This window comes from Pristiophorus japonicus, chromosome 3, assembly GCF_044704955.1.
Source record: "Pristiophorus japonicus isolate sPriJap1 chromosome 3, sPriJap1.hap1, whole genome shotgun sequence".
Taxonomy (NCBI): Eukaryota; Metazoa; Chordata; class Chondrichthyes; family Pristiophoridae; genus Pristiophorus; species Pristiophorus japonicus.
Window position 1 is genome coordinate 66042533 of NC_091979.1, and position 14874 is coordinate 66057406.

The following is a 14874-nucleotide window of genomic DNA, read 5'->3' on the forward strand; positions in this document are numbered from 1 at the left end:
GTGGCTACTTCCAGAGTGAGAGTGGCAGAAGGCAGGAAGGTATGCCTAACTTGCCAAGGGGACATATCTCTTGGACGGTGTTGGTGGCTCAGAAAGCTCAAGAGGGACGTGGGAGACCGACACTCGGACTGGGAACGTCTGGATAATGATACCTACCGAACCATCACGGGGCCATCTGGCGGAGTAACGGTGTGCTGGGAGAAATGGTGGGCGTACGACCAAGGAATTTATTTGTGTATGTGGGGATCCACTCACGTGTGTTCAGAGGGGGTCTCCATTGCTTTCTATAGGTGGTGGCAGGATGTCGGGGATGGGGTGGTATGGGATCGCAGCGGGGAGGCGTGTGTGACCCCCAATCCCCGGGTACCAGTAAATGCCACCGAACTTGTAGTTCGGGAAAGAAAACCCCCACCCACGGCCAAGCCCACCGTCCCACACGAGTGCCCGACAACAACTAGGGGGCCGGGGAATGGTTTAGTGTTGGTCCCTACCGAGAAACTACTTTATCAGGGGGTACACTACGCAGTGACATCAGTGGTGCTAAATCTGACAGAAGTCCGCCTACCTACGTGGTGTCCCCGGGAAACCGAGCTGTTATACCAGGCTCTGCTGCGGGAGATGTTCCGGAAGTTCTATGAACTGGACTTCGGGGATGTCAAAGTGACAGACTTGTATAAACAGTGGGATAGGGCCGAACCGGGCAGGCAGAGGCGTGGCACTTTAAATGACATTTTTACAGGGTTTAACACCGGAGCGTCCGCCATAAACAGTTTGGATAACATGCAGCTGGCCCTCCAGATAAATGGGTTAAAGAATCAGCTGCGCAAAATCCTGGGGGACGAGAATACCGTAGTGGGATCCGCGCTCCACGAAGAGGTGGCAATGACAGTTCACTTAAAGGAGATTATCTCTCAATTGGAGGCACAGGCCAGGGCTGAAAACGCCTTGATTCGGGAGGATAGAAACGCCTCCGATCAAGCTGCCCAAAATGAGGTGTGCGTGCTCTATGGGGCCTGGTTGCTGGGAGAGGGACGGAGTAACCTCGAGGATCTGAGACAGGGACAGGTCCCCTCCTGGATCAGCAACCAGCACTTAGCAGCACTGCACCCTTATGATAATGTTTCGAGTCCTTGCCAACTTGGTGTAGCGTCGGAAGCCAACCCGGTACCGGTGGACTGTGGAAAGTCAAATCATACCATCATGGGTGTGGTGGTCAAGATGCCCGTGATGGGGGCGTCCCCACGACCAGCACCCCTGCACCGAGTGGAGAATGTGGGAGTCATTCGTGGAGGGGTGCATGTTCGATTCCAAGAGGTCCCACCTTATGTCACAATGTGGGAGCACACTGTGACAGGTACAGACCTCTCGGGTTGTCGGAGCAGGGGAGCACAGGTAATCCTGTGCCCCCAGCACTTGAACGCTTTTGCAAGGCCACAATGTGGGTTCAGCACTGCTGGGGCAGAGCCTATCAATTGCACAATGGAGGTTATGGCCCCGAACCACATGCCTCCACAGGTAGCATATGTAGGCGGTGGGACATATTGTGTCACCACAAGTGCCCAACGGTATGAACACGGACCGGGAAGGTGGTGTCCAATACCATACAGCAGCTTTTGCTTTAATCCCAGGGCAGAGGTTCAAGTGGCACACACCAGAATTACACCCATCCCTGAACCTTCCACGATTCACCTCACAGTACAAAACAACCTCAGCCATCTACAACAATATGTCGCCCAGTTTGGCTATCCCATTGCCCCACTACCTGAGAAACTTACAGCCCTCCTCCAGGCAGTGGATTTGTCTCAAAAACACCATGGAGCAGAAAACTGAAATTCTAGCAAGGGAGATTGCCCAGATTAAACCCCCAGCATGGTGGGATTTGGGAATACGGGCAGACATACCTGCGTGGATCCGGGTGGGATCGCATGCCTTGGTGATCGGCCAACTCCTGATTGTAGCTTATCTGCTAGTTACAAGCTGTAAGCTCAGGAGAAAAAGAAAAAGAAAGCAGTTCCTCAGGCTACGACACAGACAGGAGAGCCGTTGCTAAACACTCAAGGCGTGTAAACAAAGCTTGACCGCGACACTTAGGCGGTTTTGTTATTCCCAGGGATGACTGCGTTTTCATACATGGCCCCTGGGGAGTTTGCAGGGCAGGTTTCTTTGTTTTACGGTTAAGACTGAAATGAGACTCAATGTACAATTGCTGCTGTAACCTTAAGTACATTTCTGTATATTGCTGTCGTATATTGTAACCTGTTGGATTCTGTGTTTTGTACCGTTAAAAGGAATTACGATATATAACGACGGGATCAGTTTAGAGTTAAACTGGGGAAAGTTGGGTAATTTGGGAGACCTAGGGTTTTCTCAGCACCCTGAACTTTGACACACTCGAGTGGTGTCTGACTGTGTCAGATGGGGGATTATGTCGGGGAGGACGAAAACCCCCTCATTTTACCCAGAAGGAAAAGGGCTGTGGGATCAGTCTGTGCTGTGAATTGAAACCGATACAGTTTGACCTTGGCAGAGCAGTGATTGGACGGGGGAGGACACCGGAGGGCCAATGGTGAGACAGAGTCAGCCCGAAGCATGGGGCTTTCAAGCCAATGGGAGAGCACTTGCTCAAACTGTGGGACTGACTCACAGCCATTATCGGACTATTGCCTTCCCCATGTTTACACTATGGAAGGAAATTATGCAGATCTTCAGAAAACTAGGGAACCCAAAACAAACCAAGGACCTACACAATGGCTACAGGAGGCCAACCCAATTAACACACACTCAAACCTTGAGTAGGTTAGAAAAACTGAATTGAAAGAAAATTATGCAGACCTTTAGAAACCAGGGAACCCAAAACAACCCAAGGGCCTACACAATGGCTACAGGAGGCCAATGCAATCAACACCCATTCAAACCTTGAGTAGGTTAACATCAGTGGAAAAAACCAGCAATAATCTAAAACTGCTGCATTTTTCAAAATCACAAAGCCCACCAATAGGAAGAATCGATTTCAGCAGGAGAGGCGGACTGGATAATCTGGCTATAAAAAGGGGTTTCTGACGTAGTGTGGGTGGTTCCCTGCCCTCGTCATCCAACAACCAGCAAGACTCTCGACACTGAAGGAAAACCAGTGTCCGAAGACACCGAAGATAGAAGAAACAAACCACTAAACTGCAGAAGGCACAGTAGTGAGTATAACCTCTGGTCCCCAGAACTCCCAACTCAGTTAGGCCAGGAAAGGTGGGAGGTTGGGCATTGTACTGCTAAACTTGTGTAAAGATTTTCGTTGTGTCCGTTTAGTGGGATTTAGGGGGATTGTTTTGTTGGTGTATTGCTGTTTGTTGAGATACACCTTGTCAAATAAATTGGAAGCCTTAAGTTCCTCTTGGAATCACCTTGTCTCAGTTCTATTGTATTACATCTCCTGATCGTGAGTCTTATGTCAGAACAGTGTAAGGGAAGCTAGGAGCGCCTCGAAAACACTCAACTGTGTGTCACAGGCTAGGGAAGAAGGGGTTAGGAGTGTTTGACACTCACAGGTGCCTCACAGGCTAGGCATAAGCTGTGGGGACGCACGAGTCTCAAAACCCCCTTCATAAGCTGTGGACACAGTCTCTCTAGGGGTGCTCTTGCAGCACTCAGGGTACCTCACAGGCCAGGCATAAGCTGTGAGGGCAGAAGCCCAGAGAGAGACACTCAAGGCACAACAACACTCCCTGAAAACCCCTTCCACCTCATAACTAAAATTCTCCATTCCAGGCAGCATACTAGTAAATCTCCTCTGCACCCTCTCTAGTGCAATCACGTCCTTCCTATGATACGGTGACCGGAACTGCACGCAGTACTCCAACTGTGGCCTACCCAAAGTATTGTACAATTTAAGCTTAACCTCCCTGTTCTTATATTTTATGCACCGGCCAATAAAGGCAAGCATTCCGTATGCCTTCTTAACCACCTTATCAACCTTGCCTGCTACTTTCAGGAATCTGTGGACAAGCACTCCAAGGTCCCTTTGTTCATCTACACTATTAAGTGGCCTACCGCTTAATGTGTATATCCTTTCCTTATTAGTCCTCCCAAAGTGCATCACCTCACACTTCTCTGAATGAAATTCCATTTGCCACTGTTCTGCCCACCTGACTAGTAGATTGATAACCTCCTGCAGCCCATGACTTTTCTCTTCATTATCAACCACACAGCTAATTTCAGTGTCATCTGCAAACTTCTTAATCATACTCCCTATATTCAAATCTAAATCGTTGATATATACCACAAAAAGCAAGGGACCCAGTACTGAGCCCTGCAGAACCCCACTGAAAACATCCTTCCAGTCACAAGAACATCCATCAATCATTAATCCTCCAAGCCAATTTTGGATCCAACTTGCCACTTTGCCATGTATCCCATGGGCGTTAACCTTCATGACCAGTCTATCATGTGGGACCTTATCAAAAGTCTTGTAAAGTCCATATATACTACATCGACGCACTACCTTCATTGACCCTCTTGGTTACCTCCTCAAAAAATTCAATCAGGTTACTCAAACACGATATTCCCTTAACAAATCCGTGCTGACTGTCCCTAATTAATCATTGCCTTTCCAAATGCAGATTCATCTAATCTTTCAGGATTTTTTCCAATCATTTTCCCACCACTGTGGTTAGGCTGACAGGCCTAAATTACTCGACCTATCCCTTTTTCCCTTCTTAAACAAGGGTACTACATTAGCACTCCTCCAATTCTCCACCATGCCCAGATCCAAAGAGGATTGGAAAATGATGGTCATGGCCTCTGCTATTTCCTCTTTTACTTCGCTCAACAGCCTGGGATCCATCCAATAATAAAGATAATAATGAGGAATATAAAAAATGTAACCGGAATGGAGATTAGTAGAATTAAAAGTGAATAAGAAAAAAAGATGAGCAGATATTATAAACTGAAATATTAAGATCTATATAAGAATATAAAAAGTAAAAGAATAGTTAAACACATGGTAGAATTATTCAGAGATTATATGGAATTTACTGCACAGAAACAGGCCCGTGTTCATGTTCTAGATAAGCCTCCTCTCACCCTACTTCATCTAACCCCATCAGAAAATCCTTTTATTCCTTTCTCCCTCACGTACTTATCTAGCTTCCCATTAAATACCTATGCTATTTGCCTCAACTATTCCACGTGGTAGGAAGTTTCACATTCTAACCACGCTCTGGGTAAAGAAGTTTCTCCTGAATACCTTATTTGATATATTAGTGACTACTTAGAATTATGACCCCTAATTTTGGACTCTGACAAGTGGAAACATCTTCTCTCTGTCTATCCTATCAAACCTTTCATGATTTTAAAGGCCTCTATTAGGTCACCTCCCTCAGCCTTCTCTTCTCTAGAGAAAAAAGGAATGAAGGGAGGAATCTAATTGTGAAGGATGAAGATAGGGCAGACTTATTAATTATTTGAAATCAGTTTTTACAAATGATGACAGAAGTGAGAATATAGGTGCACTACGACAAGTAGAACAATTGACTGAGATAACTGTAGAAAAGGAAATGGTTCTTTAAAAATTAGCAGAACTCGCCATGCACCCAAGGCTGTTGAAATAAGTCAAAGAGGTGACTGCTGGGACACTAGCCACAATTTTTCATACCTTAAATATGAAAATTATGCCCAGGATCTCACAACTGTGTAACCCATTATATTCCTCAGTCATCTATTCCTCCTATGATCTGCAGGCTTTGGAACCCACACTTGAGATCACCAATCAGTATTTTATGATTCAGCCCATCTTCTCAATATTATTTTTTGAAAATTCGGTGGCATACTTCACTAGTGGCCAGAAAAAACAGTACAAATAGTTACGCCCTTGTTTTATCCCATTTTTGTTCTAATCTTTCCTTCTATCTGTAAAGTATGGACCTGTGAATATGATCACAGGTTTGTAGAGCTGTTGCCTGGATGTTACACGGGGCAGTCCCGTGAAATCGGTTTTTAAGTTGTTTCACGAGTTCCCAGGCTGCCTGCAATTTCTGCGGTCTAAAGGAATCTGTGTTCCATATATACGTTGAATGTCTGAGGTTGCAGCCCCTCTTCCAATATTTAAAGGGGCTGGTCCTCAAATTGTGGTTGCACTTCAGTCCCACACTCCTGATCTTTCGGCATCCTGTGCAGAGGGGAAGGCCTCCTCGTAGGACTGCTCCTGTGCCTGGTCAAGGTGGCCATCAACCGGTCCAGGCAGCGGGCGGTTGATATGGTCATTCAGCCCGACTGCCTGCCTCTCTTCCGCGGTTACATCCGAGCCAGGGTGTCCCTGGAGATGAAGCACGCGGTGTCCACCGGTACGGTAGAGGAGGATTTCCTGTATTAGGGATGGTTTTCTAGACCAATATGTCGATGAACCAACTCGAGGGCTGGCCATCCTAGACTGGGTGAATTGTAATGAGAAAGGACTAATTAGCAATCTTGTTGTGTGAGGCCCCTTGGGGAAGAGTGACCATAATATACTAGAATTCTTTGTTAAGATGGAGAGTGACACAGTTAATTCAGAGACTAGGGTCCTGAACTTAAGGAAATGTAACTTCGATGGTATGAGACGTGAATTGGCTAGAATAGACTGGCGAATGATACTTAAAGGGTTGACAGTGGATAGGCAATGGCAAACATTTAAAGATCACGTGGATGAACATCAACAATTGTACATCCCAGTCTGGAATAAAAATAAAACGGGGAAGGTGGCTCAATCGTGGCTAACAAGGGAAATTAAGGATAGTGTTAAATCCAAGGAAGAGACATATAAATTAGTCAGAAAAAGCAGCAAACCTGAGGACTGGGACAAATTTAGAATTCAGCAGAGAAGGACAAAGGGTTTAATTAGGAGGGGGAAAATAGAGTATGAGAGGAAGCTTGCTGGGAACATAAAAATTGACTGCAAAAGCTTCTATAGATATGTGAAGAGAAAAAGATTAGTGAAGTCAAACATAGGTTCCCTTGCAGTCAGAATCAGGTGAATTTATAATGGGGAATAAAGAAATGGCAGATCAATTGAACAAATACTTTGGTTCTGTCTTCATGAAGGAAGACACAAATAACCTTCCAGAAATACTAGGGGACAGAGGGTCTCGTGAGAAGGAGGAACAGAAGGAAATCCTTATTAGTCAGGAAATTGTGTTAGGGAAATTGAGGGGATTGAAGGCCGATAAATCCCTAGGGCCTAATAGTCTGCATCCCAGAGTACTTAAGGAAGTGGCCCTAGAAATAGTGGATGCATTGGTGATCATTTTCCAGCAGTCTATCGTCTCTGGATCAGTTCCTATGGACTGGAGGGTAGCTAATGCAACATCACTTTTTAAAAAAGGAGGGAGAGAGAAAACGGGGAATTATAGACCGCTTAGCCTGACATCAGTAGTGGGGAAAAGTTGGAATCAATCATTAAAGATGAAATAGCAGCGCATTTGGAAAGTAGTGACAGGATCGGTCCAAGTCAGCATGGATTTATGAAAGGGAAATCATGCTTGACAAATCTTCTCGAATTTTTTGACAATGTAACGAGTAGAGTGGACAAGGGAGAACCCGTAGATGTGGTGTATTTGGACTATCAAAAAACTTTTGACAAGGTCCCACACAAGAGATTGGTGTGCAAAATCAAAGCACATGGTATTGGGGTAATGTATTGACGTGGATAGAGAACTGGTTGGCAGACAGGAAGCAGAGAGCTGGGATAAACGGGTCCTTTTCAGAATGACAGGCAGTGACTAGTGGGGTGGCGCAGAGCTCAGTGCTGGGACCTCAGCTACTTACTATTAACATCAATGATTTAGATGAAGGAATTGACTGTAATATCTCCAAGTTTGCAGATGACACTAAGCTGGGTGGCGGTGTGAGCTGTGAGAAGGATGTTAAGAGGATGCAGGGTGACTTGGACAGGTTAGGTGAGTGTGCAAATGCATGGCAGATGCAATATAATGTGGATAAATGTGAGATTATCCACTTTGGTGGCAAAAACACGAAGGCAGAATATTATCTGAATGGCGGCAGATTAGGAAAAGGGGAGGTGCAACGAGTCCTGGGTGTCATGGTACATCAATCATTGAAAGTTGGCATGCAGATACAGCAGGTGATGAAGGCGGCAAATGGTATGTTGGCCTTCATAGCTAGGGGATTTGAGTATAGGAGCAGGGAGGTCTTACTGCAGTTGTACAGAGCCTTGGTGAGGCCTCACCTTGAATATTGTGTTCAGTTTTGGTCTCCTAATCTGAGGAAGGACATTCTTGCTATTGAAGGAGTGCAGCGAAGGTTCACCAGACTGATTCCCGGGATGGCAGGACTGACATATGAGGAGAACTGGATCGACTGGGCCTGTATTCACTGGAGTTTAGAAGGATGAGAGGGAATCTCATAGAAACATATAAAATTCTGACGGGACTGGACAGGTTAGATGCAGGAAGAATGTTCCCGATGTTGGGGAAGTCCAGAACCAGGAGACACAATCTAAGGATAAGGGGTAAGCCATTTAGGACCGAGATGAGGAGAAACTTCTTCACTCAGAGAGTTGTTAACCTGTAGAATTCTCTACCGCAGAGAGTTGTTGAAGCCAGTTCGTTGGATCTACTCAAGAAGGAGTTAGATATGGCCCTTACGGCTAAAGGGATCAAGGGCTATGGAGAGAAAGCAGGAAAGGGGTACTGAGGTGAATGATCAGCTATGATCTTATTGAATGGTAGTGCAGGCTCAAAGGGCCGAATGGCCTACTCCTGCACCTATTTTCTATGTTTTTATATTTCCGCGAGAGGTGGGCACCGGGGGGACTGGAGTGCATCATCAACCCCCGGCAAGCAAATTTGAATTTGATCCATTAACGTCCAAAGTTTAATTTGTTTATTTTGTCGATTTTAGTGCCCCCCTGTAATCAGGGGGCACTTGATTTACTGTTCAACTTTAAAATAATTGTAGAGCTGTTGCATTGCAAGTGGCTTAGCCAGTCACGTGATGTTCACAAAACTCAATAAAACCCCAGTCAGTTGGGTTTAGCTCATCCACGATGGGGTGTGCAGTTGTGAGCCTGCTGGATGAACTGGTAATGTGTAGTGTGATTTTTAAACCTTTGTTAATGAACCAATTAGTTCTTAATAGCAATGTGTTGCTCTGAATTCTTAAGCAAGAACCCATTAAGCAAATACATTACACTATCAACCTTGCTTTTTGCTCACCTTTCGGCTATTTTACATATATTTCATATCAATGACTCGGCTCAGGCATTGGTAACACGATAAATGCTCTCCTATTCTATCCCTAGAATGTGCATTGACCTTAGTTTCAACAGAGAAAGCCCTGACACATCATCTTTGACACCTGTCTGAGATTGACCATTTGGTTACAACTAGTGCTGAATTATGGTCAGTTTTGTGCTGTGGATTTGAGACTTACTCGTACTGGATTATAACTGTCCAAGCTCATCTCCCATAGGATCCTTAAAGCCAAATGAGGGAGAAGATTTTCATTGTATGTATCTGCCTGGAATGGGAGTTTCAACAGAGCAAGCCCTGACATATCATCTTTGACACCTGTCTGAGATTGACCATTTGGTTACAACTAGTGCTGAATTATGGTCAGTTTTGTGCTGTGGATTTGAGACTTACTCGGACTGGATTATAACTGTCCAAGCTCATCTCCCATAGGATCCTTAAAGCCAAATGAGGGAGAAGATTTTCATTGTATGTATCTGCCTGGAATGGGTTTCTAAGGTACAAGAACAGTGGCACAATACATAGTACCTTTCAACTTTGGAATAAAATGCTATTGATTCATTAACATGTTTAATGTTTTGCCGAGCAGACACCATAAATAAAATAATTTGAATTGCATTTTCTGAATCCAGTTCATACAGTTGACGCTCTCTCATCTATCCAAGCAGGAACATAACAATTCCCCCAGGTTCAATTAAATTTCTAGTTTAATTCTCTAAATGTTGCATTGCTCTGTTGGTTACTGATAATTATTTTGAAATTGTGTAAGTTCCTTTTGAATTACAGCTGGTTGATGTTCACATCATTCATGGAACATGACAGGTGTTAAATGGCATAACTGAGCAAGAAATGCATTGGTGCTAAAGAAGGGATGAAAGGCTTTTGTTCTTAGAAACAATTTGAGATAATTACAGAAAAAACACTGAATTTTGGAATCACTTGTCGTTTTTAAATCATAAAATTAGAAGTCAAACAAACAGAAATGTTTGTAATTAAGAAGGTATTAGCAACGTGTGCTGTTGACTAATTACATCTTACGACCTATTGATAGCTGGTGCATTTCATCCCAACTGGAAGTAGTTGATAAGTTTTGGTTCCTCATAACATGGAACTCAATAAATTTTGAAGCTACCAAGGAGATTTCTAAATATTTGACCAGTTACAGATATGAGCTTCATCACTGGAAAAGGAGGGGAGAGTACCACTACAAAGAATCAATTTCAAATGAAAATAAAGCAGTGAAACCTTTATTCCTTTGAGGATCCTGGCAGTTCTCAGGGATGCAGGGTCTCCATGTAGACCAGGCTGAAACCAAGCAGTCAGTAGGACAGGCAATGCTGCAGAGCTGAGAAGTACCTGGTATTGGTTCTGTGCACAGGCTGTGGTCCACTGGTCTAGACACTGAAAAAGGCAAAGCAAAGCCAGTTAATGTTTCCGTTATTCAACACTCTTAAATTTATTTCTTTCATCAATGCATTAATGCACCAAATTTGAAACCATGATCAAAAACAATAATATATAAAAATGAGAAAATGACAGTACTATAAAAATATCTGAAACCATGGGCTGGATTTTCAGGTTTCTCCGTTTTTGGGCGAAAACGTAAGCGATACGTGAAAATTACCGTTTTTACTGTGTTACTGATTTAAGGCCTAACTTTCGGCACTTGGGGTCTGTGCCGGGGCGCATCGCAAAGGGAGGTGTTGCACTACTATTCGGGGCACAAAAACACTATCCTCGGCAACTTTAGTGTGGGGCTGGGAGCGCTGTGAGAGAGGCCTTGAGAGGGCAGAAAAACATTCAAAAAAATTACCAAGACCCTTACCTAACAAATCGCTGCAAAAAAATTAAAAAACTTTAATTTAGCTTCTTTTCAGGTTTTCCAACTTACCGCTGCTGGCAGGGCTGCACCGCTAGGTTTTACCTGGCAATCTTCTGGGCATGGCGTACGGGTCGGCTGAGTGCCGAAACTCAGACAGTAACACAATTTGAGTCGTTACCCGTCTGGAGCACCTCTCCCCGGTGGTGCTTCCAAGCACCGCCACAAACAAGGGACCGAGGATTACGACTGGATTTAGCGACCAGGTTCGCACTGCGGAGGGTCAAAACGCGGCGAAAACCCGGTCGCAAAGCACCCAAAAATCCATCAAATCAAAACCAATTATAGGACAGGAAAGAACAATGTTTAATTCCCCACCCCCTCCAATGTACTCCTCAAGATAGCCCATGGTTGCACAGAGACAAGAAATGATACGGTATCACATTAAGGCCTCAATTTTAAAAAGAGTGTCGACTGGCGCCTCTATGTCAGCCAATGAGTTGGAGGTAGGGTGGGACTTACAGCAGTCTATTTTACAGCAAAGCAAGCAAAGTCTAGTTATGCAGCAAACAGGGTCTATTTAAAGAGTATCAACATGAGAGGCAAAGAGAGGATATGACTTCAGCGCCTTCAGTGCACCAGTGCAGCCTTTGGTCGCCTAAGGAAGAGTGTGTTTGAAGACCAGGACCTCAAATCTGGCACCAAGCTCAAGGTCTATGGGCAGTAGTGATACCCGCCCTCCTATATGGCTCAGAGACGTGGACTATATACAGTAGACACCTCAAAACGCACCAGCACTGCCTCTGCACGATCCTGCAAATCCACTGACAGGACAGACACACCAACGTCAATGTTATCGCTCAGGCCAACATCCCCAGCATTGAAGCATTGACCACACTCGACCAGCTCTGTTGGGCAGGCCACATCATCCACATGCCTGACACAAGACTCCCAAAGCAAGCGCTCTACGCGGAGCTTCGACATGGCAAGCGAGCCCCAGGTGAGCAGAGGAAAAGCTTCAAGAACACCCTCAAAGCCTCCTTGACAAAGTGCAACAGCCCCACCCCCCGACACCTGGGAATCCCTGGCCCACGACTGCCCAAAGTGGGGGAAGACCATCCAGGAGGGCGCTGAGCAGCTCGTGTCCCATCACTGAGAACAAGCAGAAACCAAGAGTAGACAACGGAAGGAACGTGCATCAACCCAGACACCCCGATCACACATTCCTTCATTCACAGTCTGCCCCACCTGTGACAGAGACTGTAGGCCCTGCATTGGTCTCCTCAGTCACCTGAGAATTCACTTTTAGAATGGAAGCAAGTCATCTTCGACTTCAAGGAACTACCTAGGATGATAATGAGAATAGAATGAGAGTTTACACAAAAGGAAATTCAAAAGTCTTCTGTAAGCATATAAAATAGAAAACGGGTATTAAGAGGGGGTGTGGAGCCGATAAGGGACCAAAAAAAACTACGCATGGAGGCATTAGTGGCTCAGGTACTAAATGAGTATTCTGCATCTGTCTTCACCAAGGGAGAAGATGCTGCCATAGACAGAGTAAAGGAGGAGGTAGAGGAAATAATGGATGAGATAAGAGCTGATAAAGATGAGGTACTAGAAAGGCTGGCTGTACTTAAAGTAGATAAGTCACCAGGGCCAGATGGGATGCATCCTAGGATGTTGAGGGAAGTGAAGGAAGATGTGATATATTCATAGAGCACAGCACACACAGCTTCTAACAGGGCAGACAGCTCTCTTGGAAACCTCCGGAACATGCCCGGTTCTATTTATTATTAACTCTGTAGTTGCAGTAACACAATACGTCCACATCCACAGTGTGGAGCTACAAACATTACAAGCTCACAGACATTACACTTCTCCCTCCTTAATGAAGAAGTTATTAGAACATCATACATAACTTGCATGTTTATACATAACACAGGATATAGACTTATTTTTTTTTCCATATTTACAAATTTAACCTAACCACTTGTTTTCTGTTTCGAAGAGGATACCTTCGCTCTCGAACAGAACCTTCCAAACATGGTGTTGAATTTAAACTCATTCGAGGCTCATCCTGAGGAATGCTTTCCTCCACGGAATTTCCTTGATTTTCATTTGAACTCACTCTAACTTCAGGCTGTTTGTTTTCCTGACTCGGACTCAGAATTACATTCTGATTTTCTCTCAGATTTGTTTCCGGTACATTATATGTAGGATTTGCTACTAGTGTATCCAAACTATCTGATGAGTCAGAAATAAATGAATCATTCCCAACTTCAACTCCTTCCATGTCTGTAGGTAAAATATGATCAATATGAACAAACCTAACCTGTGCATTATCAAACATCTTTACCAAATATGAGCGAGGACCACATATCTTCACCACTCTTCCTAGTAACCACTTTAACCATTTATGGTGATGGTTCTTCACTCTCACCTTCTGGTTTAATTTCACACTTCTTTCTTTTACTCTACCTCTATCATGATTCTCTTTCTGTCTTAATTGTGTCTCTTCTACAGACTGTGCCAAATTTGGTTTTAACAATGAGAATCTGGTTCGTGGCTGTCGCTTGAGAAACAACTCTGCTGGTGTTCTACCAGTAGTTGTATGAGGAGTATTACGATATGTAATCAAAAAATTAGCCAATTTGTGATCCAATGACAACTGTCGTTTCTTTGGATTTGGATCTAACATTTGTTTTATGAGGGTACGTTTTACAATTTATACAGTGCACTCTGCTGCACCATTTGAGGCAGGGTGGAATGGTGGAACCTTGGTATGTTTCACACCATTTTTGCTCGTGAACTGTGAAAATTCTTCGGAACGAAATTTGTAGTCCATTATCCGAAACAATTTCTTCTGGAAGGCCAAATGAAGAAAATAAACTTCGCAAAATGTATAATGTTTTACTTGTTGTTATTTGCCACATTGGAAACACCTCAACCCACTTCGAATGGCTATCAATCACAATGAACAATTGTCCTTCTAACTCAGCAAAATCAATATGTAGCCCTTGCCACACCCTGGGAGGCCATTTCCATGGCTGTAATAGTACTGATGGTGGTTGCTTGCTTATCGATTGACATGTCGTACACTGACTCACGATGTACTCTGTATCTTTATCAAGACCTGGTCAACATAAATAACTGCGTGCAAAACTCTTGGTCAAGCACATTCCCAGGTGCTAGTCATGGAAGTCTCCTAATAATTTGGACCTGAATTTATTTGGTATAACCACTCTTGCAACCCACATTATACAATCTTTATCGACTGATAATTCATTCCTTCGAATGAAGAATGGATGAATATCTTTGTCTGTTACATGGTTTAGCCATCCATTAGCAATATAATCATACACCTTTGACATAACTGGGTCATGTTTGGTTGCTCTACCAATCTCTTCAACTGTAACTGGCAGTTCATCAATGTATGAAAAATAGAACACTTCTTTCCTATCCGGTGTAACTTGTGATGGGAAAGGCAATCTAGACATAATATCAGCATTACTGTGATCCGCTGATCATCTGTATTCAATATCATATGTATATGCTGACAAAATCAACGCCCATCTCTGCATTCGGGCTGCAGCTAATGTTGGAACTGGGAATTTGGATAGAGGATTGCTGTTAGGGGCTTATAGTATGTAATGATGGTAAACTTATGACCATACAAGTATTTGTGAAACTTCTTGACCCCAAAAATTAATGCCAAAGCTTCCCTTTCAATTTGCGCATAATTACTCTCGCTGGCACTGAGAGTGAGTGAAGCAAAAGCAATTGGTCTCTCCTCCCCACTACTTGATACATGAGAGATCA

At 44.1% G+C, this 14874-nt stretch overlaps 1 protein-coding gene across 7 annotated transcripts in view; it reads right to left on the reverse strand.

The window, feature by feature from the left end:
* thsd7ba (thrombospondin, type I, domain containing 7Ba) overlaps window positions 1-14874 on the reverse strand; it is a 1512301-nt gene that overhangs the window by 829134 nt on the left and 668293 nt on the right. For all 7 annotated transcript variants that reach the window (XM_070875389.1, XM_070875388.1, XM_070875385.1 and 4 more), the window contains one exon: window positions 10482-10637. In XM_070875389.1, the coding sequence (XP_070731490.1) occupies window positions 10482-10637 (156 nt within the window). The remainder of the gene's footprint in view (window positions 1-10481; window positions 10638-14874) is intronic.